The following is a 25,870-nucleotide window of genomic DNA, read 5'->3' on the forward strand; positions in this document are numbered from 1 at the left end:
GGGGATCTGTTTTCTACTGACTCACTGCCCTCTTTCCCCACCAGTGAACTGCCCCCCCAACCCGATGCTCACTAATTCACTGGCATGCTCTCCACTTGCCAGGGCTGTGCCACGCCTGGGGTAAGATCCTGGCACCAGTTAGCCCGGGTTCAGATCCCAGGCAGGCCCTGTGATCCTGGGAAAGTTCTTCAATCCCCCTATGCTCCTATTTCCTCATCTGTAGAATGGGAATGATACCAGTACCCATCTCAGAGGTTTTACTGTGAAATTTATTTATTTTTTTACTGTGAGCTTTAAGTGAAAAAATTTATGCTGAGTGCCTGGTACACAGTTGGTGCTAGATAAATGCTGGCCGTTTGCCGAAGTGTTTGGTCCCCCCCCCTTCAAGATTTTATTTTAAGTAATCTCTGCACCCAACGTGGGGCTGGAACTCACCACCCCAAGATTAAGAGTCATAGCTCCACAGACTAAGCCAGCCAGGTGCCCCTGCCTATGTTTTTTGAGAGGGGTTCAGAGCAGGCTCTGGCTCCAGGCCATCTGAGTTCGAATCCCAGTTCTGCCACTTTGCTAACTGCGATCCTGAATAAGTCACTTAACCCCTCCGTGCGTGCCTCAGTTCTCCCACCTTGTATTCCTCGTCCACTCACCTGCTTTCTCTCTCTTCACTGATTGTACTGAACCTGTTCCCTTTCTGCCTTGCTCACCCTTCACCCAGCTCTCAGATCAACCAGGAGAGGGATTTTGGAGGGTGTGCTTGGCACACAGTAGGTGCACAAAGCAATGTTTATTAAAGGGATTAACTGATTCGGGCTTCAGCCATGGGGAGTTGGGGGGGGGCGCTCGGGTGGACTCTGGAGAGAATTTGGAGACTTTAGGGAATTGCCCTGGGTGGGGGGTTATCCTGCCTCGAAGCCCTCCACGGGGGCTGCCTGGAAGGACTGGTTGCCTGATGTGGAGATGGGGGTGGGTGGCCAGGGCGAGGCCCAGAGGGAGGGAGTGGAGAAGGATGCATCCCTTTTCGGCAGCCCTTGGCCCGCCCCTTGGCCTCCACTGAGGGTGGGCGGATGAGTAATGCATCCAGGAAGCCTGGAGGCCTGTGGTTTCCGCACCGCTGCCACCCCCGCCCCTCGCGTGGACATTTATCCTCCACTGCTCAGGCCCCGCCGCCATCGCCGCAGACCCAGCGCCCAGAGAGACTCACCAGAGGTAGGCTGGGGCCCCCCGGCAGCCCGCAGGGCCTGAGCTTTCCTGCCAGCCCCCTGGCTGCTCAGTCTGGTCGGCGGGTACCAGAACCCCGGGCCGGGCAAGGAGAGGGGGGTGGGAGGGTGCTGGAACTGCTCCCCCAATTCCCACACTCCACACTCCTTGGAACCCCGACATCTACCCCCGGCTCCTCTGAACCCATGAGCCCCTAATATCGCAGCTGCCTTCCAGGAGGCCAACTCCCCAACCCTCCAGACTCCTAAATCCCCAACACCACAACTTTCTCTGCTCCCAGATCCCTCTCGGGCACCCGCCCCTAAGTCCCCAAACTCTCTGAGCCCCCACCTCCTCCCAGTTCTTCAGCTTCTCTCCACTCCTCCAACCTCAATATGCACAACCCCGAACCCCCAAATTCCTCCAGCTCCCGGAACCCCAAAGTCTTCACCCCAGCTTCTCGACCCACCTTCCAACTTCTCAGCATCCCTAAATCCTGCAACTCCTCTGCTGCCTTATTCTTCAAACACCACATTCTCATAGCCCCCCACTCACCCAGGCCCTGAAATTGCTCAAGCTCCACAACTCCTAGGCTCTCCCAACCCCCAGCCCCCTCAGCTCTGCTGGGCTCCCAAATCCCCAATGCCCTCCCTTAAGATCTCCACAGTCTCCAACCCCTCAAGCCCTGAGTCCAGTGGCTTAACCCCCTTCCAAGCTGGGTGGGGGGCAGGGCGCTGCCCACTTCTGCCCCTAAGGACCACTGACCGCTCCTCCCCATCCCGCAGAACCCACCATGGCACCCTTTGCGCCCCTGGCCTCCTGCATCCTGCTGTTGCTGTGGCTGACCGCCCCCAGCAGGGCCTGTACCTGTGCCCCACCCCACCCGCAGACAGCCTTCTGCAACTCCCAAATCGGTGAGTGTACCCCACTCTGCCCACACACTCTGTGCTTTGGTTTCCCCTTAGTCCAGCGGGTTCACAAAGGTGACTCCGTCTAAAAAAGTTCCACCTGGCCCTGTGCTGACTCTGCTTTAGCACACTTGCACCCTCGTGCTCCTTGATCACTCCAGGCCCAATCGCACCTCAGGGCCTTTGCATTGGCTGCAGCCTCTACCTGGTACACCCCAGGTATCCACATCGGTGGCGGGCTCAAATGTCAGGATGGCCTTCCCCCACCACCCTGTTCAAAATTTTCACCCCTGTGCCCTAGTATTCCTGACCCCCCAGCTCTAAAATTCCTCATCACACTGAAGACCTTGTAACATTCCATATACTGATTTATTTCGCTTGTGTGGAGTCTCCTCCTGGCTAGAATATGAGCTCTACGAGGCAGGGCTTCTGTGTTTTGTTCACCGTTTTGTTCCTAACCCCCAGAACAGTGCCTGGCACGCGGCGGGCTCCGAAATATTTGTTGAGCGAACAAACACACGATGAATACATGGGAGAGGCTTAAGGCAGCGGGCGCCTGGCAGAGAGTAGTCACTCAAAATACGGATTCATCAGTTAACCTGCGTGCACATCGCTTAGCGTGCCGTGGGCCATTCCAGCCATCCCCCCACCGAAGTGTGTGCTTCGCGAGTGATCCTTCTATTTTACTGGCTCCTGCAGTCCATTTGACTCGTCTCCCCCCCTCTCCCCCACCCCCGCCCGCAGTCATCAGGGCCAAGTTCGTGGGGACCGCAGAAGTCAACCAGACCGACTTAAACCGGCGTTATGAGATCAAGATGACCAAGGTATCCCTCCTGCCCTTTCCCCAGCGCTCCCTAACTCTTCCTTCCCGGCCCAATAAGCCTGAAAGCCGACGGAGTCAGCTGCGACGTGGGGACGCTAGAGGGCTTCAGGGAAGAGCGCGGGGTGGGAGACCGTGTCAGTAAAAGGGACTCTTCCCCCCGCCCGGCGACAGATGTTCAAGGGTTTCAGCGCCTTGGGGAATGCCTCGGACATCCGCTTCGTCGACACCCCCGCCCTGGAGAGCGTCTGCGGATACTTGCACAGGTCCCAGAACCGCAGCGAGGAGTTTCTGGTCGCCGGTGAGGCCCCGCCCCCTCGGCCGGTGCCACGCCGGCCCGGCCCCCCGACGCGCCGAGGCCCCGAGGGGCTGGTCGCGTTGAAATGCGGACCGCCCCCGATTTCAGCCTATCAGAAAGCCGGGGGCTTTGCCCAGCCGGGGGGGGGGTCTGTGCCCCAGGGGCGCCAATCAGGAGCCGCCCTGCCTCCCTGTCCCCGCCCCGCCCCTCCCCGACCCCCGGCCCAGCCAATCAGCTGCCGTCTGTTCCCCTCGCCCCCCGCCCAGGAAACCTGCGGGACGGACACTTGCAGATCAACACCTGCAGTTTCGTGGCCCCGTGGAGCAGCCTGAGTACCGCTCAGCGCCGGGGCTTCACCAAGACCTATGCTGCTGGCTGTGAGGGGTGCACAGTGAGTGCCGGGGCCCTGCCCGCCGCCTGCACAGCCATCCTCCGGCTCTTCCCCAAGCCGTGGCTTGTTGCTCGCTCCCTCTGGCCTTGCCTTGTCCGTCTGGCTGCTCCCCACGCCCTAGGGCTGTCCCTGATCTCTCTTGCTGTTCCCCACCCCCACCCCCCAAACCTGAGACTGTTCCCTGGAAATTCGGGCTGCTTCCTTTCCCTCTAAATCCCTCCTTGTGACTATTTTCTAGTCCCCCTGCCTATTCCTGACCCCCGCCCCCCCTGCGCAGGGATTGTTTCTTGGTTCCCTAGAATGTTCTCCAAGAACCCAAAGTGTTGATCCCCCAACCCACTGACTCTTCCCCAGCATATCTGATTCTTGCTCCAGGGCTCTGACCGCCTCACACACAAGGGTGTGTTACGTTGCTCTTCTGACTATTCCAAGGCTGTCTCCCCGTGGCCCTGAATGTCCTCTGATCCCAGTGACACTGTCCGAGCCCCACGGCTCTGTTGCTACGCCTAAGGCCCTCCACTGGCCAGCTGTTCTCTATTACTGCCACTTGGTCCCTATCCTATGGGAGAATTCCCCTGGAGACCTAACTCCCCCCACCCCCACCCCCATGACTGTTCCCCAACTACTATTCCAGGAAACTGATCAGTTCGCTGGATTACAGTCACCTTGCCAAGCCCAATGACTGTTCCTCCCATGGGAGGGGCTGTTCTTGAGTATTTCCCCAGGTTGGGCAGCACCAGGTCTCCCTAGCAGTTCAATATTGGAAACCGAGGAGGGGAAAGTTCTGTGGGGTACAGGAGGCAGGGGCAGGGGGAGAAGCCCTCAGAGATGTGCCTCCCTCCCCGCCTCTAGGTGTTTACCTGTTCATCCATCCCCTGCAAACTGCAGAGTGACACTCACTGCTTGTGGACGGACCAGTTCCTCACAGGCTCTGACAAGGGTTTCCAGAGCCGCCACCTGGCCTGCCTGCCAAGAGAGCCAGGGATATGCACCTGGCAGTCCCTGCGGCCCCGGATGGCCTAAATCCTACTCCCCGTGGAAGCCAAAGCCTGCACAGTGTTCACCCCACTTCCCACTCCTGTCTTTCTTTATCCAAAACAATGAAATAAAGAACTACCATCCAGCAGGCAGTGTCCATGTGTCATGTCTGGGAACAAAGCCAGGCCACTGATGACCTGGTGGGAACAACCTGGGACCAATGCCGAGGGGGTGAGGGGTGCAAAATGTTGGCTTTTTGTATTTCACATAAAATTTCAGGTACTGGCAATAATTCTGTACGTTGGCATTAGTGCTGGTGATCGGCAACATCGGCAATGACCAGGATAACCTGCATTATCCACCACGATTTATCGGATGATCTCTCTGCTTGATACTTCAAAATATTTTTACCAGGTTAATTTATGATGCTCGTTTGCACGGGGCTCTCTAGAAAATTATCCCACTACTGACAGATCACTACTTCGCTGTCAAATCCCTCTATTCACAAATCCCTCCAGTTGACAAGCTCATCGACAAATGTCTTATCAATTGGCAAACAGCTCTCTTCCCTTGAGCACTGTCCTGATGCCATCCAGGAGGCTGTCCTGCCCCATCCACCTCTGTGGGTGTTACTGTCCTTACTGTTTTGTACTGTTGAGTCTGACTTGAGTGAAAGGGGAAAGCTTCAGGGGGCTCAGAGCACCCCGCTCCACCCCACATAACCCAGCCAGGGACTCTGGAAGAAGAGGTTGTCCTGGCTCCCCACTCATGGCCTGCAGGAGATTCCTTGGAAGTGGCTATTTGGGGAATAGGAAGGATGAGGGGAAGGTGTGATATGGAAATCCCCAAGCTCTGCCCTTCTCCCCCTTCCCCTGCCTCTCCTCCCCTCACTTTATTTTTTAAGATTTATTTATTTATTTGATAGAGAGAGAGACCATGAGCAGGGCAGAGGAGCAGAGGGAGAGGGAGAAGCAGACTCCCTGCTGAGCATGGAGCCTGATGCAGGGCTCGATCCCAGGACCCCGGGATCACGACCTGAGCTGAAGGCAGACCTTAACCGCTTAACCCACTCAGCCACCCAGGCACCCGTCCCCTCACTCCTTTGACTAACACTGAAGGAAATACAGCAGTGAAGTGCAAGTGGGTTCAAAATCAGGACCAACCAGGTATGCCAGCCCACAGCCCCCTGCATACCTCCTCCTACACAGCTGTTCCCTTACCAAAACTGGGGCCTCTAAACCCAAACCTTACCTTTCTGGTTCATCTTCCCTCAGAAAAGCTGAGTAACAGATCCTCCAGACACTCCCTTCCTTAAGCCTTCTTGTTTCACAGCCGGGCCCTTCCCAGTCCTTGGCTTCTGCCCCTGACACCCCAAAGGTCCTGACTCAAGTGAGCCCTGGGGAGCCAGAACCTCTGTTTGGTGCACACATTCGACGGAACACCCGAGTTTCCGGTTGACCAGAATCTGCTTGCACAAAGGCTCCAATAGCATTTCCTTCGGTGAAGGAAAGCCCCCCTGCCCAAGTCCCTCCCATCAGACTACCCACTGTTCCTAAGAAGAAGCTAGGTCTCCTCCAGGGAATTCTGGGTCAACAAGCTGGACCCCTGGAGCCTCTTGCACTCTTAGGAGATTCCCCCAGGGCCCAAGATACGTTCTGAATCAGGATGGGTAGATTTTGAGCATTCAGGGCCTATCTCTCTGCCTGTCCCGGGGATGCCTGCTGCAGCAACAATTTCTGTGTCAACATCTACACCTTGGGAGGATCGAAACCCTGTCCACACTGAAAGGGGCAAATGGTAGCCTTCGCTAATGGGTATAACTGTAAGGGTTCTGGTGGCCTTGTTGCTGTTGGCTCCGCTGCTCCTATCAATTCACCAAATCCTGGTCTCAGCTCCCTGCATTTTTAGGCTGTTGTTTCCTGACCCCAGGGCCCATTCTCTGAGCCCTCAGCTATTTAAATCCCTGGGAGGAAGGCTAAGTAGACTAAGGCAGCAGAAAAAGATGGAGCCCAGCGTGGAGGCCATTCTGCTGATCCACCCACCAGCAGGTGGTGTCAGGAATGGAGACATCCGTGCTTCAAGGATGGGGTGGACCACCAGGCCCTACGGAGGCCAGAATAGCATACAAGGCCACCTCCCACAGACCCTGGCAGGAGCCCCTGGCAGGAGCCCCTGGCAGGATTTCTGTAGTCCTGGGGTCATGACATGCTCCCTATTGCTCTTCTAGAAAATCTACTAAAGTGAGTAAAGTGAGTTATCACGCCCCCCCCCCCACTACTACCAGCATTCCGTGTCTGGGTGTGAATCTCTGCTTGGGAGAGATGGCTGGCTGAGAGAGGAAAAACGTGGGGGTGATAGCCTTGTGAGGTGTGCAGGTTGGGGGGTCCAGCTCAATGGGTAGCCTGGAGGCCAGCCCTTCCCTCACTTGAACCTCAATAGTTCTTCCTAAAAAATGGGCCTCACAGTCCCTACCCAGATTCCTTCTGAGGTCCATGCTAGGGTTGGAGGATACTTAATGGAGTGTGTGTGTTCATCGAGGTTTTTTTTCAGGTCAAAACATGAAACTCTCATAAATAATAACTTCATGTGTAATGTTACTAACAGTGACTTAATTTCTGGACATTCAACATGTAGTGGTTAAGAACATGAATGCTGCAGCCAGGTCATTTGCATTCAAGTCCTGCCTCTTCCAGGTACTAGCTCTGTGTCCTTGGGGAAATCATATCACCTCTCTGCGCCTCAGTTTCCACATCTGTAAAATAGGGACAAAAGGAATGCCTAACTCACAGGGACAATGTGAGCATTAAATGAGGCTGTACGTGTAAAATTCCTGGAACTGTGCCCGGAACATAGCCCTTACAAGGATTAGCTAGTTAGTAGTAGTAGTGTGATAAATATAATTTGACCTATAACTTTAGTAGTGATACTTCTTATCAGAAGTGATTATTTATATATTGGAAATAAATGCATAATATTAGTAGTAATCATTTAATGCACTCTGAAAACCTTAGTTTAACTGGTGATCCTGATAATCTGCCCCAGAGATGTTACAACTATTTAATATGCTCATTTGTGATGTTTTTCTTATTACTCAAATCTTGTATACTTTTTCCCAGTGTGCAAGTCTCGCCAATTGAAAAATACCAATAGGGATGCCTGGGTGGCCTAGCAGTTGGGCTCCTGCCTTCAGCCCAGGGTGTGATCCTGGGGTCCCAGAGTTGAGTCCCATATTGGGTTCCCTGCATGGAGCCTGCTTCTCTCTCTCTGCCTGTGTCTCTGCCTCTCTCTCTCTCTGTGTCTCTCATGAATAAATAAATAAAATCTTAAAAAAAAGAAAGAAAAATACCAACATTTTCAAAGACTTCTAAGGAATCCCCCCCACACACACACCTGTAATAATGTTCCTCACTGTGAAGTCTTCATTGTGGACAATGAATCATTACACTTACAAATCTCTTCTGTTGCCAAGACTGCAGGTGACACATTTCTAAGCCCTTGGTAAATCTCCTGGGAGAAGTTCCCTCTCACTGTACAAATCCCGTCTTTCACAAATATCCCATAGCAAATACCTGTGTTGAGCTACTGCCTTACTCATAAATATCCCATTGACATATCCTCATTGGTGACCCCCATTGACAAATCTCCCCATTCACAAATATCTAGCAGCAATCTATCACCCAGTGATGAATCCCAGTGACAAATACCTCTCTTCATAATTACTCTCGCCATTTGCATATCCCCTACTGACCACCCAGTTGGCAAATCTATTTATAAATGTCTATTTATGACATAATTCCCATTGACAATCTTTTTTTTTTTAAATATTTTAAGTAATCTCTACACTCAACCTGGGGTTTGAACTTAAAACCCTGAGATCAAAAGTCACATGTTTAACTTACTGAGCCAGCCAGGCACCATCCCCCATTGACAATCTTTATTGACAAATCACCCCATTCCTGTACTGACATATCTCTTCATTCAGACATGCCCATCAAAATGCTCCCATCGATAAATCCACTTGTCAAATCTTCCCATTCAGAAATACCCACCATTGATATCTATGTCATTGATAAGCCTGTTTGAAAATCCTTCCATTTGTTGAACCCCACCCCTCCATATAGCCCCTATTGATCCATTCCCATTGACATGTCCCCATCCTTAGATATCTCCAGTTGGAAAATTTCCTTGCTGGAACAGCTCCCAATGTACTACCATATTACCATATTACCATTACAATATATGTTGAAACATCTCTCCCCACCCCCCTAATAATGGATGAAGAGGTAGATTTCTTTTTTCTTTGGATTTTTTAAAAGTAATCTCTACACCTAATCTGGGGCTTGAACTCACAACCCTGTGATTAACAGCTGCACACTCCGCTCACTGAGCCAGACAGGTACCCCAGATGAAGAGGTAGATTTCTAGAATAAGATCAGCCTTTCTTTTTCTCAGGAGTGACTGACACCTATGTCTCACTATCCAGCCCTGGACACCTTCCATACAGTAGTAGTGAAATCTGAGGACCAACTCCTATCACACTGTCGAGCTCCCACTGAAGGAAACAAGTAGGGCACAAGTTGTTTTTCAGTGTGGGAGTGAAGGTGGAGCTTTTTTTTAAAAAAAACAAGCTGGATTGAAAGTCTGTGTAAGAAGCCATAAGAACCTCAGATAAACTCCCCAACTCCTAATCTGCACTCCAGGAGAAGGCTGGAGGTATGTTCTCTCAAAAGAATAAAATAAGAGGGTTCACGTGGGGAGGAATGCCCGGGCTGCACCTCCCTCCTGTTGACTATTTATCCACCACTGAGCTTGGGCCTCTTGCTAGACCTTTGTGGAGATCCACCCAGCTCTCATGGATGGAGGTGGGGCCATTGGCCAGAGGTGCAGATTCAGTGTCCTTTCCCTCCCACAATGCCCCCCCCCCCCCCCGGCCCCAGGGCCTTGGAAAGCAGTGGTTTTAGAAGGATGCTCCCTGAATCCTCTCCTGATTAGGGGTGAGCTGGACCAGAGAAAGGCCATTTTCAATTCTTCCTCCAACCCATTTCTCTCAGGCTCCTGCCATGAATCCCACCTTCCTGCTGGTCCCTCCTTAGCTCCTGGCTCTGTCCGTGGTCACCCTTGGGCAAGCCTTCAGATGCTACCATCCACACACCCATGCTATTTACTGTAACTCAGATAAGTCTGGGTAGACCTTGGAGAGGCCTCCAACACAGGGGCTTGCAGTGAGGTTCCAGAAGGGTAGATAAAACCCCCTGGGGTAGTAGAACCTGGAAGGGAGGTGCTCTGCAAACTTGTTTCAGGAGTCTTGGGGATAGGGGAAATCTTGCCTCAACCCAATAGGGTTCCCTGACACATTTCTCCCATCCCTAGTGCTCGTGGCTTCATTCCTGGGGCTCATCCTTCTCAATGAGACTGTGAGGCATCATGAGTTCAAATCATCCAGGTACTTAGCCCACATCTTCCTCACACCTGTCTCCCCACCAACATACAAGCCCCTGACCCTGCTCTGGCTGAGAAAATGGGGTGGGTCTCTGAGACACAAAAGCTACTGATGTGATACTAGGACCTCAGCCCCTCACCCCATAAATGCTCCTCAGCCTATGTGTACCTCTCTCCCTTTCCTTGCTTCACAGACAGTCAAGGTTCCTAAAAGGTATTGTAAGCCTCTGGGTCATAGCAGTACCCAAATATAAAGAGCAATGTGGTTATAGCTATCTCCATGCCCCCCAAGAACAGCTGTAGGGACATCCATGAGGAGTCTCTACCCTGCATGGACATCCTCAGTCTTCTCCCCATCTCAGCCCTGAAACAAAACATCCCCTCCCCAGGGTATTTTCCACCAGGGCTGCCCTCTCAGGACACTGTGCTCCAAGTCACAGCAAATTCTGTCCCCAAACCAACCAGAGTGGCCTGATCCGCTTGCGGATCACAGTCCCAGCCAAGGGACATCTGGTCACACTATACTGACCTCCAGGAGTCAGACATGGCATCTGTCCCTCTAGGCTCTTTGAGGGATGGGAACTTGCACTTCAGGGAAATGAGTGGTGTATCCTTGAAAGGGGCTGGGAGAGGAGCTTCTCAGGGAGGTTTCCTGAATATCTACAGGAAAGGGTGCCACTGAGCCTGGAGTGTGCCTCTAAGGTATGCCTGTGGCCACAGCACCACTCTTCCTTGTTCTTTTTTTTTTAAGATTTTATTTATTTATTCATAAGAGATACAGAGACAGGCAGAGGGAGAAGCAGGCTCCCTGCAGGGAGCCCGATGCGGGACTCGATCCCAGGACCCTGGGATCATGACCTGAGCCAAAGGCAGATGCTCGACCACTGAGCCACCCAGGTGCCCTTCTCCCTTGTTCTTTCTGCTCCCTGCTCCCTCCCTCATCCCCTGCTCCTTTGCCCTGCTCCTTTTTGCCCTGCTCCCCATTCTCTGCGCCCTGCTCCTTCTCTATGTTGCCTATCCCTCTCCCTGCTCTCTTCTTTCCACCCTGCTCCCTGCTCCTCCCTGTTTCCTCACCCTGAGCTATTCCCTTTCCCTGGCCCCTGGCCCCTCTGCCCAACATCAGTGCCTGCCACCCTTCTCTCCCAGGAGCATAAGCTACGAGAAGTGTGAGGAGTGGTACTCTGCCCCACCAATTCTATATATGCCTTCCTGCCAGCCCTGCAAAGCCACACACCTAAGTCCCAACCTTGCACAGTGTCCGTGGAGGGACACCTGCTTATCTGAGCATGGGCAAGAACACAAAGCCATGAGGGGCGCCTGGGTGGCTCAGTCAGGTAAGCGTCTGCCTTCGGGTTCGTGGTCCCAGGTTCCTGGGATTGAGCCCTGTGTCGGGCTCCCTGCTCAGCAGGGAGTCTGCTTCTCTCTCTCCCTCTGCCCCTCCCTCCTGCTCATGCTCTCTCTCTCTCTCTTTCTCAAAAAGAACATGGAGCCGTGAACTGGGCTGCCTTCCCTGGTGACCCAATATCTTCTATTGAATCCTTGTGCACTAGAGCCTCCTGCCTTAGACCTGGACTTCTACTCAGCCACACGGAGTCAGAGAATCCCTTTGACTCCCTTTGAGTCCTTTCTCAAACTCAAGTTTCATGAAGCCCACCAACTTCCCACAACTGTCCCCTGAAGCCTCCCAAAGACCATCAACTTCTAACTGTGCTGAGGATCTACCTGGTCGTGTTGTGCTTCTTGATCTGGATGCAAGCAAGAGGAATGTGTTCACTTGGTGAAAATTTAAGGAGCTGTACACTTGTGCTATGTCCTCTTTCCTGCACTTACATCCCAATGACATTGGCCCCTTCAAACGAAAACTCCCCATCCTATTGACACATCTCCCGTGATCCTTCCTTCACTTCCTCACTTATTCCTGCCCTCTCTTTTTCCCACAATCTCCCCATCCCTGACTCTGTTGATTCACACTCCCAAGTACCTTCTCTTTCCCCACTGCACAGGGACTGTGAATCCTAGGCCCAGAGAAGGGACCGGATCCTGAGAGGCCTTGGGGTCAGACTCCACCTGTTCCATCGTGAACTCTCTATAAATATTTGCTGAGCCATAAATCACCTAGAGTGTAGGTAGCAAGGGAGGGGAAGTCCCTACCTCTAGGTCTGCATGATCAGGTTGATGTAAGTAGATCCCCACGCTATAGGGAAGTTGGGGTGAAAAGAAGTCAGATCCTCCTGTGTGCCCCATCCCTGACTGATGACTATTCAGACATACTGAACTGAGCAGCCCTGAGGATTCCTGGTGGCCTGCACCCTGGATGGGGAGAGATGTAGTAGAGCCAGTCTCCATACGTGCCACCCACCATATGATGGAGGTTGGGCACCTTCCCACCAGAGCTTCAAAGAACAGGGTGGGGGAAGACTGCTTCCACAAATCCAGGCCTAGCTTATGCCCCTCCAGGCTGCACAGTGGGGTAGGGAATAAAAGAGGACATGTGAGTGGCAAGCTGGCCTGAGGAAAGTCTAATGTCTCTGCCATCCAGCTGCCATCATCACCCATCATTAGCTCTGTCTTCTTCCTGGCCTCTTAAGTCCTGTTCTTTCTGTCCCTGACAAAAATAGCCTCTATACAGCTACAGTACAGCCAGGAGTTGTGATATTTGCCCTACTAGAGATCAGTAACTAATGAGAAAATATAGTTATTAACATAGTACTGCATCAGTACAGGTATAAAGAAAGTGATAAATGGACTGGCACAGAGTCCAGAACTTGCCCCCATAAATACATGAGATTTTAGTATATGACAGAGGTGGCATAACAGATCAGTGGGAAAAAAAGGAAACACATGAAACTGGATCTCAACCTACTCCATATTGTATATGAAAATCAATTCCAGGGGTGCCTGGGTGGTTCAGTGGTTGAGTGTCTGTCTTCAGCTCAGGGCGTGATCCTGGAGTCCTGTCCCACATCAAGCTCCCTGCATGAAGCCTGCTTCTCCCTCTGCCTTTGCCTCTGTCTCTGCCTCTCTCTCTGTGTCTCTCATAGATAGATAGATAGATAGATAGATAGATAGATAGATAGATAGATATATAGATAGATAGAATCTTTAAAAAGAAAGAAAAACAATTCCAAAGAACACATGTAATAAAGACATTTGTAGGAGCACCACTTGTTTTGCCACGTTTAGTGTTAACTTAAGTGGATGGATGTGACAGCTGTTCTATAGGGCACGTAGAGAAGTGTTAAAGCACTCATGTAATAAAGATGTTTGTTAGAGTGCTAAAACAAGAGAAAAAATCCACTTCAGATAAAGAATTTAAATGTCAAAAACAAAGCTTGGCACTTTTATCATGCACTAAATTTCCATATGCACATGAATCTATATCTGGACTTTTAATTTTTCTTTAGTCTGTCAGACTGTTTATTCATGTGTCAGCATCATACTGTTTAAATGAGGAAACCAGGGATCCCTGGGTGGCGCAGTGGTTTGGTGCCTGCCTTTGGCCCAGGGCGCGATCCTGGAGACCCGGGATCGAGTCCCGTGTCAGGCTTCCTGCATGGAGCCAGCTTCTCCCTCTGCCTGTGTCTCTGCCTCTCTCTCTCTCTCTCTCTCTCTCTCTGTGACTATCATAAATAAAAAAAAAAAAATTAGGAAACCAGGGCTCCTGGGTGGCTCAGTCGGTTAAGTGTCTTCATTTGTCTCAGGTCACGGTCTCAGGGTCCTGGAATAGAGCCCCATGGCAGGCTCCCTGCTCAGTGGGGAGTCTGCTTCTCCCTCTGCCTCTGCTCCTCTCCCCAGCTGGTGTTCTCTCTCTTTCACTTGTTCTCTCTCTCAAGTAAATAAATAAAATCTTTTAAAATAAATACATACCTACATACATACATCATACATAAAATTAGAAAACCTTCATAAAATGTTTGCTTGCAGAAGCATTAGACTCCCTATAGGTTGTTAGGGCTAACTGCCCACCCCTCTATCAGAGCTGGTGTTTTTTGTAATGGATATTCTTGCATGTTTGCATTTCCATGTGAAGCTTACTATTAACCTCTATCAGTTGCAGATAAAAGCTTATAGGTATATTTTTGGGGATCACATTGCATTTATAAATTAAGACTTGAGAAGAGAAATTGACATCTTGTTGACTTTATCATGACATATCCTTTTTCGTTATCACAAATGGGGTTTTCTCTTTTATTACACATTATATCTGGTTCTTTGTATATATGAAAACTAATTTCTATATGTTGATTATCTATTCTGCTATATTACTGAATTCTTTATTATTTGAATTAGCTTTATTATTGGTTCTATTGGGAATTTCCAGGTATACTATTGATATTATCTTAAATAGAGATATTTTTGTGTCTTTTTTCCTCATTCTTACATCTATAATTATTTTCCCTAGTCTAACTGCATTGGTCTAATACCTCCAAGTACAGAGTTGAAAAGGAGTGGAGAAAAGCAGTGGAGAAACAAGGGCATTGCCTTGTTTCTGATCTTATTGAAAATGCCTTCTATGTTGTTCCATTAAATAGATGATAACTTTAGGATCAAGGTATACAAATTTCATCATGTTAAGAAGTTATTAGTTGATTTCTATTTTTGAATAGTTGTATCAGAATTCTGCCAAAGTCTTTTTTTTTATTTATTCGGCGGGGGGGCAGAGACACAGGCGGAGGGAGAAGCAGGCTCCATGCAGGGAGCCCGATGTGGGACTCGATCCCGGGTCTCCAGGATCAGGCCCTGGGCTGAAGGCGGCGCTAAACCACTGCGCCACCGGGGCTGCCCTCTGCCAAAGTCTTTAAAAATATCTATGGAGGGGATCCCTGGGTGGCGCAGCGGTTTGGCGCCTGCCTTTGGCCCAGGGCGCGACCCTGGAGACCCGGGATTGAATCCCACGTCGGGCTCCCGGTGCATGGAGCCTGCTTCTCCCTCTGCCTGTGTCTCTGCCTCTCTCTCTCTCTCTCTGTGACTATCATAAATAAAAAAAAATAAAAATAAATAAAAAAATAAAAAAAATAAAAATATCTATGGAAATGATCATATGATTTTCTCCTTAGATTTATTAATATGTTGTATTATATTAACATATTACCTATAAAGAACCATCCTTGCATTCCCAGAAGGAAACTCACTTACTTGGTCATGCTACATAATTTTCTTAATATAGTTTTGAATTCATTTGATTTTTTTTGTATATTTTTTATTGGAGTTCGATTTGCCAACATATAGTATAACACCCAGTGCTCATCCCATCAAGTGCCCCCTTGGTGCCCATCACCCAGTCACCCCATTCCCCCCCACCCACCTCCCCTTCCACTACCCCTTGTTAGTTTCCCAGAGTTAGGAGTCTCTCATGTTCCGTCACCCTCTCTGATATTTCCAAAATTTCATTTAGGATTATTGCATTGCTATTCATGAGTGAAAATAATCCATGCTTTTTTGAGTGCAAGCAATGTTATAATTGCTTTAGAAAAAACAATGTGGAAGTTTCTTTTCATTTTCTGTTCTCTGGAAAATTTATTTGGCAATGGGAATAACTGCTCTGTAAATTTGGAAAATTCTCCTCTGAAACCATCTGGGCCTGATGCTTTTTTTATGAGTACTTCCTTACTCACTTTATCTTTTGTTCTATGGAAACTGGTCTGTTAAGCTCTAATGAGGTCAATTTTGGGAAACAGTGTTGCTCTAGGAAATTATGTATTTCATCTAGGTTTTAAATTTTATCCATGTATGCCTCTCTATATTTTGACTTTTGGAATCATGCTAATATCTTGTATGAAAAAATATATAATTAAGTCATAGAAAGGGAAAAGACTAAAGTTTAATACAAAGGGAAACAAATATTTGAAGTAAAATGAATAATGTAATCATGCTGAATGAAAAATAAAATGAACTAAACAAAGAAACTTTTGAATACAGTACTTTGACTGTATATCCTCATCTAAAGACCTAAAAAGGGCCAACAGATATCAAGGTCTACCTTATTAAGTTTGTTTTTCATAGTGGTGTGGATGTTGAAATTCTAAAAATACATTCTGTGTATTGGGGGATTGAGCAAATGAGTAAACACACTGATGATATTGGAGGCTAGGGTTCTCACTGTTATAGAAGAAAAATATAAGTATAGAAAGGGGGAAAGCTAGAAGAAGCCTTATGATGTGTTGGATTAGAATTAGAGGTTTCAATATGAATACATGAAACTCCATATATATATAAATTTCTTAGCTCTATATAATGAGAGGGCCTAGAAGCAAAGATATTCCAGTATCAGTGAGTACATCTAGTTCCCACACCCTGGCTCTGAAACACTATTATCTTAGGGCTGGTGCTGGTGAAGAAAAAAATATGTCTGGAAGTGATGCCAGTGGAAATGCCAGAGAAATGGCCTATAAAAACTTCTCTTCCATAAAAGCAATGAGAATACTGGCAAACCCTCAAAATTTATTTTTTCAGTACTCTAGAAATTGACCAAAGGTTTATAACAATTCAGGAAGCATGTATTCAAGAAAAATGGCTGAATCTCAATAAGAACAGTATGCTTTGTGGCATTTGAATTTTCCCTGTTTCCATCCCCTTCTCCCTACCTCCACAACAGCCTTGAAAATCAACATTCCTAGAGAACTATCTTTATTTGACCTGCTTGGCACTTTCCTAGAAAACTCCATTCACAAGGCTTGTCTATTTGATTTGACTCAGAGTTCACCTAGTGTGAACAGCTTTCCCTGGGGGTTCTTTTCAAAAACAATCAGTAGCAATTGTTTAACATAGGAAGCACTTGAGGCAGTGATTATAGTTAGGACAAACATTACAAGCTAACCGAAAAACCTAACAGGAAAAGTTGGGTAAGGAGATCTCCATAGGAGGCTTTGAAAAGCACTGACATATTACCAGGAATCTAGAAAACCACAAATATGCATAAGGCTGTGTGTATGCTCAGGATCTTTTGCTGACCTTGAGGCTCTGCAAAACCAGGAAGTAAAGTTTTAGGTAGCCTGCTAGGGTATTGAAGGCATGCCCCAACGTGTGCACAGGGCCCATCAGCAAAAGCTTGGAGACTTAATGGTTCTAGGTATTTAAAGAAATATCTGCCATTCATTACCTGACCACTAAGCTAATGAAGCAGAGGCTTCAGTGGCCATATAGGACAAAGAATACAACCTTTATGGAATTAGTTTAGGAATGTCACTTGAAAAAGAGCAAGAAAAATAAATCCTGGAATGGGGAACAGAATCTGATTTCCAGATTCTGCCATATAATATTATTTGCAATATTAAGTTTCCAACAGAAATGTATGAGACATGCAAAGAAACAATAAGGTATGACCCAAACAGAGAAAAATGAAGTAGCCAATAGACATTGTTCCTGAGGAAGCCCAGATATTGGACTTAGTAGACTATAAATAAGCTATTGAAAAAATATTTTTTAAAGATTTTATTTATTCATGAGAAACACAGAGACAGAGAGGCAGAGACACAGGCAGAGGGAGAAGCAGGCTCCCCACAAGGAGCCCGATGAGGGACTTGATTCCGGATCCCAGGATCATGCCCTGAGCTGAAGGCAGACGCTCAACCATTAAGCCACCCAGACGTCCTGAAAATATTTTCAAAGAACTAAAAGAAATCATGTCTAAAGAACTAATTGAAAGTATGAGAATGATATTCTAACAAATAGAGACTATCAATAAAGAGACAGAAATGATAAAATAGTAGTCCAGAACTGAAAAACACAACTGAAATAAAAAATTCACTAGAGGGGCTCAACCTTAGATTTGAACTGCCAGAGGAAAGAATCAATGAATTTAAAGGTAGGTCAACCAAGATAATCCATTGTGAGGAACCGAAAGAAAAAAAAATAAAATAAATAGAGTTTCAGAGGCCTGTGAAACACTGTCAAACATATCAACACACACATAATGGGAATCTCAAAGGGAGAGAGTAGAGAGAAAGATGCAATAAAAAATACTGAAAGGAATAATGGCTTAAAATCTCCTAAATTTGATGGAAAATATTAATCTATACATCTAGGAAACTCACTGAACTTAAAATAGGATAAACCCATAGAGATCTACATCTAGACACATCATAAACAAACATATGAAAGCCAAAGACAAAGAGAGAAACTTGAGAAAAGTAAAAGTAAAGGGACTCATCACATACAAAGGATCCTCAGTAAGATTAATGCTGATTTTTCATCAGAAACCTTGGAGGCTAGAAGGCAGTGGGACAACATATTCAAAGCACTGAAAGAAAAAGACCATCATGTAATAATTCTATATCCAGGGTACCTGAGTGCTGCAGTCAGTTAAACATCCAACTCTTAGTTTTGGCTCAGATCATGATCTCAGGGTTGTGAGATCAAGCCATGTGTCAGGCTCTACACTTAGCAAGGAGTCTGCTTGAGATTATCTCTCTCTCCCTCCCCCTGTGCCCCTCTCCACTGTGCTCATACACTCTCTCTGTCTCTGTGTCTCTCTAAAATAAATAAATAGGGGCATTTGGATGGCTCAGGTGGTTAAGTGCCTGCCTTTGGCTGAGGTCATGATCCTGGAGTCCTGGGATTGAGCACCACATCAGGCTCCCTGCTCAGCAGGGAGTCTGCTTCTCCTTCTGCTTCTCACCTCACTCAGGTGCTTGCTGTGTCTCTCTCAAATAAATAAATAACATCTTAATTTTTAAAAAATGTCCTTCTTTATCTCTAGTAACAATTTCTGTTTTAAAGTCTGTTTTATCTGATGTTATTATAGCCAACTCTCTTTCGGATACTGTATGCATGGCTAATCTTTTTCCATCCATTACTTTCAACTTATTTGCCTTTGAATCTAAAGTGTGTCTCTTATAGACAGCATATAATTAATCAATTCTGTCTATATCTGCCTTTTATTTATTTATTTTTAAGATTTTATTTATTTATTCATGAGAGACACAAAGAGAGAGACAGACAGACAGAGACATATGCAGAGACAGAAGCAGGCTCCATGCCGGGAGCCTGATGTGGGACTCGATCCTGGGACTCTAGGATCACGCCCTGGGCTGAAGGCAGGCGCTCAACCGCTGAGCCACCCAGGGGTCCCTATATCTGCCTTTTATGCTTAATATTTAATTTAGTAATTCAACATTTTCTAAAGATTTATTTATTTAAAGATTTTATTTATTTATTTGAGAGAGAGAGAGAGCACAAGTGGAAGGAAGGGCAGAGGGAGAGGGAGAAGCAGACTCCCTACTGAGCAGGGAGCCCAATTGACATGGGGCATTTTAAATGGATAAAAAGGTTAATTTATCAAGAAGATATAATAATGATAAACACATATGTACCTGAAGAACAGAGCCCCAAAATAAATGAAACAAAAAGATAGAACTGAAGGGAGAAATAAAGAATTCTATGATAATAGCTGGAGACTTCAATACCTCACTTTCAAGGATAGAGAAAAAAACTAGACAGAGGATCAACAAAGAAAGAGAAGACTTGAATATCACTATAAACCAACTAAACTTAACAGACATCTATAGAACAGTCTACTCTATGACAGCAGAATATACATTCTCCTCAAGGGCACAAAGCCAGAAAACAAGTCCCAAAAAATGTAAAAGTACTTAAATCATACAAAATATTTGTATTTTGGTTCTCTGACCACACCTGAATGAAATTAGAAACTATTAACAGGGGCAGCCTGGGTTCCTCAGTGGTTTAACACTGCCTTCAGCCCAGGGTGTGATCCTGGAGACCCGGGATCAAGTCCCATGTCAGGCTCCCAGCATGGAGCCTGCTTCTCCTTCTGCCTGTGTCTCTGCCTCTCTCTCTCTCTCTGTGCCTCTCATGAATAAATACATAAAATCTTAAAAAAAGAGAAACTATCAACAGAAAAAAATTAGGTAATTTTGCAAATATGTGGAAAGCAAACAACGTGTTTCTAAACAACCAATGGGTCAAAGAAGAGATTGCTAGGTAAATTAGAAGATACTTTGAGATGAATGAGAAAAAAAACCCAACATATCTTTAAAAAAATTAAAGTGATGCTTATAGGAAATTTCATAGTTGTAAAAGTGTATATTTATTTATTTCTAAAGATTTTATTTATTTATTCTTGAGAGACACACAGAGAGAGAGAGAGAGGCAGAGACACAGGCAGAGAGAGAAGCAGACTCCTCATGGGGAGCCCAATGTGGGATTCGACCCCAGGATCCCAGGATCATGATCTGAGCTGAAGGCAGATGTTCAACCACTGAACCACCCAGGTGCCCCTAAATGTGTATATTTAAAAAGAAGAGAGATATAAAATCAATAACCTATTCTTCCATTTTTCAGAAATTAGAAAAAGAAGAGCAAATTAATCCCAGAGCATGCAGAAGGAAAGAAGTAATAAAGATTAATATCTACTCTTGTCAAGCTATTCCAAAAAATAGAAGAGGAAGGAAAGCTTTCAAATTCATTCTATGAGGCCAGCATTACCCTGATACCAAAACCAGATAAAGACACTACAAAAAAGAAAACTACAGGTCAGTATCTCTGATGAACATAGATACATACATTCTTAACAAAATATTAGCAAACTGCATCTAACTATACATTTAAAAAATCATTTACCACAATCAAGTGGGATTTATTCCAGGGATGCAAGGTCGTTCAGCATTCACAAATCAATCAGTGTGATAAAAATCATATAATCATCTCAATAAATGCAGGAAAAGTATCTGACAGAGTACAATACCCATTCATGATAAAAATTCCTGGAAAAGTAGGTTTAGAGGGAACATACCTCAACATAATAAAGGCCATATGTGAAAAAACCCTAGCTAACCTACTCAATGGGGAAAAACTGAGAGCTTTTCCTCTAAGATCAGGAACAAGACAGGGATGTCTATTCTCACCATTTTTATTCAACATAGTATGGGAAGTTCTAGCCACAGTAATCAGACAAGAAAAAGAAATAAAAGGCATCCAAATTAGTAAGGAAGAAGTAAAACTTTCACTATTTGCAGATGAAATGATACTATATATAAAAAGCCCCAAAGACTCCACCAAAAAACTACTAGAACTGATAGCTAAATTCAGTAAAGTCAGAGGATACAAAATTAACATACAGAAATCTGCTGCATTTCTATATGCTAGCAATGAAGTAGCAGAAAGAGAAATTAAGAAACTAAGCGAAATTAACAATCATACTATAATTGCACCAAAAATAATAAAATACTTAGGAATAAACTTAACCAAGGAAGTGGAAGATCTGTACTCTGAAAACTAAAACATTGATGAAAAAAACTGAAAATGACGCAAACCAATGGAAAGATATTCCAGCTCATGGATTGGGAGAAGCAATATTGTTGGAATGTCCATGCAACACAAAGCAATCTACAGATTTAATGTAATCCGTATCAAAATACCAACAGCATTTTTCACAGAACTAGAACAGATAATCTCAAATTTGTATAGAACCACAAAAGACCCTAAATTGCCAAATCAGTTTTGAAAAAGAAGAACAAAACTGATATCCCAGATTTGAAGACATACTGCAAACCTGTAGTAATCAAAATAGTATGGTACCAGAACAAAAACAGACACACAGATTAATGGAAAATAATAGAGTCCAGAAACAAATCTACACATATATGGTCAATTAACCTGTGAGAAATGAGGCGAAAATATACAATGGGAAAAGACAATCTCTTCAACAAATGGTGCTGACAAAACTGGACAGCTACATGCAAAAGAATGAAACTGGATCACTTTCTTACATCATGCACAAAAATAAACTGAAAATGTATTAAAGACCTAAATGTGAGATCTGAAACCATAAAATTTCGAGAAGCAAACACTGGCAATAATTTCTTTGACATCAGCCATAGAAACACATCTCCTCAGGCAATGGAAACAAAAGCAAAATTAAACTATTGGGACCATACCAAAATAAAAAGCTTTTGTACATCAAAAGAAATCATCAAGTAAACAAAAAGGAAACCTACTGAATGGGAGAAGATAATTTCAAGTGAATAGGGGTAAATCTCATAAGGGGTTTATATCCAAAATATATAAAGAACTTATACAACTCAACACTAAAAAGCCCACAAATAATCCAATTAAAAACGGGCAGAGGACTTGAATAGACATTTCCCCAAAGAAAACATAGAGATGGCCAACAGGCACATGAAAAGATGCTTAACATCACTAACCATCAGGGAAATGCAAATTAAAACCAGAATGAGATATCACTTTACACCTGTCAGAATGGCTAAAATAAAAAAACAAGAAATAATAAGTGTTGGCAAGGATGTGGAGAAAAAAGGAACCCTCATGCACTGTTGGTGGGCATGCAAATTGGTGCAGTCACTATGGAAAATAGTATGGAGGTTCTTCAAAAAAAATAGAATTATCATGTGGTCCAGTAATTCCACTACAGGGTATTTTCCCAAAGAAAATGAAAACGCTAATTAAAAAAGATATATGTACCCCTATGTTTACTGCAGCATTGTTTACAATAGCCAAAATATGAAAGCAACCTAAGTGTCTATAGATAGGTGAATGGATAAAGAAGACGTGGTATGTATTCACAATAGAATATTACTCAGCTATAGAAAAGAATGAAATCTTGCCATTTGCAACAACATGGACAGAGCTAGAGGGGATAATACTAAATGAAATAAGTCAGAGAAAGACATCATATGATTTCTTTCATATGTGGGATTTAAGAAACAAAATAGATGAATATAGGGGAAGGGAGGGAAAAATAAAATAAGATGAAATCAGAGAGAGAGACAAACCATAAGAGACTCTTAACTCTAGGAAACAAACTGAGGGGTGCTGGAGGGGTGCGTAGGGGCATGGGGTAACTGGGTGATGAGCATAAAGAGGGCAATTGATATAATGAGCACCGGGTGTTATATGCAAGTGTTGAATCACTAAACTCTACCTCTGAAACTAATAATACACTATATGTTCATTAATGGATTTTAAATTAAAGCAAGAAACAAAGAATAAAAGAAACAAACGAAAAAAACCCTAGACTCTCTTTTTAAAGATTTCATTTATTTATTCATGAGAGACATAGAGAGAGAGAGGTAGAGACATATGCAGAGGGAGAAGTAGGCTCCGTACAGGGAGCCCAATGTAGGACTTGATCCTGGGACTCAAGGATCACACTCTGAGCTGAAAGGCTGTTGCTCAACCACTGAGCCACCCAGGCATCTCAAAACCCTAGACTCTTTTTTTTTAATTTTTAAAGATTTATTTATTTATTTATGATAGACATAGAGAGAGAGAGGCAGAGACACAGGAGGAGGGAGAAGCAGGCTCTGTGCAGGGAGCCCAACGTGGGACTCGATCCTGCGACTCCAGGATCGTGCCCTGGGCCAAAGGCAGGCGCTAAACCGCTGAGCCACCCAGGGATCCCCAAAACCCTAGACTCTTAAAATACAGAGAACAAACTAGTGGTTGCCAGAGAGGAGGTGGTTGGGGGGATGGACAAAATAGATAAAAGGAATTAAGAGTACACTTATCTTTGATAAGCACTGAGAGAGGTATAGAATTGTTGAATCATTATTTTGTACATCTGAAACTAACATATAACACTGTATGTTAGTTATACTTCAATAAAAAAATAAGTAATAAAGATTAGAGTGAAAATAAATGAAATGAGAATAGAAAAACAATAGAGAAAAATCAATGATACCAAAAGTTGGTTCTTTGAAAAGATCAACGAAATTGACAAACCTTTAGATTAAGGAAAAACGAGAGAAAACTAATTATTAAAATAAAGAATAAAAGAGGGACATAGCTACTAACCTTACAGAAATGAAAAGAAATTTAAAAGAGTACTATGAACAATTGTATGCTAACAAATAAGAAAACCTAGGTGAAGGGGACAAATTCCTAGAATGACACAAACTACCAAAATTGACTCAAGAAGAACCAGAAGACCTGAATAATCTTATAATAAATGAAGAGATCAGATTAGTAATAATAATAGGGATGCATGGGTGGCTCATGGCCTTCATCTGCCTTCGGCTCAGGGCATGATCCTGGGGTCCTGGAATCAAGTCCTGAATTGGGTTCCCAGCAGGGATCCTGCTTCTCCTCTGCCTGTGTCTCTGCCTCTCTCTCTGTATCTCTCATGAATAAATAAATAAATAAATAAAATATTTTTTAAAAAGATTAGTAATAATAATTTTAAAAAATCCTACAAGAGGGCAGCCCGGGTGGCTCGGCAGTTTAGTGCCACCTTCAGCCCATGGCGTGATCCTGAAGACCCTGCATGGAGCCTGCTTCTCCCTCTGCCTGTGTCTCTGCCTCTCTCTCTCTCTCTCTCTCCTCCCTCTGCCTGTGTCCCTCTGCCTCTCTCTGCCTCTCTCTGTCTCATGAATAAATAAACTAAATCTTTAAAAAAATTAAAAAATAAAAATCCTACAAGAAATGCCCAGGACTAGACATCATGTCTTTACCAGTGCATTCTACAAATATTTAAAAAGAATTAACGCTAATCTTTCACAGCTCCTCCCCAAAATAGAAGAGAAGGGACCACTATCCATCTCATTCTGTGAAGCTACTATCACCCTGATACCAAAACCAGACAATGACATTATAAGAAAACAATAGATCAATATCCTTCATGATTATAGATTCCATAATTCTCAACAAAATCTAAAAAAACAGAATCCTAAAAAGATTATACACCAGACCAAGTGAGAGTTGGTCCAGTTATGCAAATGTGGCTCAATTCTCATGGAACTTAAGTAATGTAATATACCATATTCATAGTATAAAGGAAAAAAAACCCCACATGATCATATCAATAAATAAGGAAAAAACACTTGACAAAGTTCAACATCCTTTCATGATAAAAACACTCAACAAATTTAGAATAGAGGGGAACTCTGTTAACACTTAGGGAGCAGTTAATATATGCCAGATGCACTGTTCTAACCACTTCACATTCATTAAATAATTTAATTCTCACACCAACTCTGAGGCAGGAACTATTATTACCCACATTTTGTAGATGGATAAACTGGGGCACAGATCACTAAGTAACATTTCCTTTTTTTTTTTAAAGATTTTTTATTTATTTATTGAGACAGAGAGAGAGAGGCAGAGACACAGGGAGAGGGAGAAGCAGGCTCCATGCAGAGAGCCCGACGTGGGACTCGATCCTGGGTCTCCAGGATCACAGCCCGGGCCAAAGGCGGTGCTAAACCGCTGCGCCACCAGGGCTGCCCACTAAGTATCATTTCCTATGTTAGGAAGCTAATAAGTTGTAGATCTAAGATTCCAATATAGAAACGCTAGCTAGAGTCCATGCTCTCAACCACAACCAGCTATACTGTCTCTCAAAGAATGTGGAATAATAATAATGATGGTAAACAAATTGGGTTTCCTAAGAACTAATGATTTGATGTTCATCTGTAAGTAAACTTAATTCATAATACTGTTAACTTAAATCAGTGACCATAATTTGTAATGCTGGTAATAATTTTTAATATTAATACCAATGTTTATTTGACCAAGATGGTAACTTTGGGTCGACATTGACATTTAACTGTAATTTAATTCACAAAAGTGGTGATGATTATTTATATAAGCAAATAGAATTTATAACATTGTTAAACATTTATAAAATTAGTTGTAAAATTTGATGGCTTCAATAATGGTGATTCAATTTCTATTTGCAACTAAAATTTGATTCATAACTATGGAACTCATTAATTTATATTAATAATTATAACTTTAATATTAGCAATCATTCATAATGTAAACTGGAATGTTAACCATATTAATGATGATTTCTATTAGAAACTATAAGATATTTCAAAATATAGGTACTTATAATTTATATTAGTAAACTTAATTTGTAA

The 25,870-nt window shown here is 44.7% G+C and overlaps 2 protein-coding genes across 3 annotated transcripts in view; one reads left to right on the forward strand and one right to left on the reverse strand.

The window, feature by feature from the left end:
- The window catches only part of SYN1 (synapsin I), a 49,581-nt gene that overhangs the window by 9,004 nt on the left and 14,707 nt on the right, over positions 1–25,870 (reverse strand). The window lies entirely within an intron of this gene.
- TIMP1 (TIMP metallopeptidase inhibitor 1) lies at positions 1,168–4,737 on the forward strand. Its single transcript, NM_001003182.1, is given in 6 exon segments — positions 1,168–1,206; positions 1,983–2,111; positions 2,850–2,929; positions 3,100–3,226; positions 3,490–3,614; positions 4,467–4,737. Coding segments are annotated over 5 exon segments (624 nt in total). The 5' UTR covers positions 1,168–1,206; positions 1,983–1,990; the 3' UTR covers positions 4,638–4,737.

Source organism: Canis lupus, chromosome X (genome assembly GCF_011100685.1).
Source record: "Canis lupus familiaris isolate Mischka breed German Shepherd chromosome X, alternate assembly UU_Cfam_GSD_1.0, whole genome shotgun sequence".
Taxonomy (NCBI): domain Eukaryota; kingdom Metazoa; phylum Chordata; class Mammalia; order Carnivora; family Canidae; genus Canis; species Canis lupus.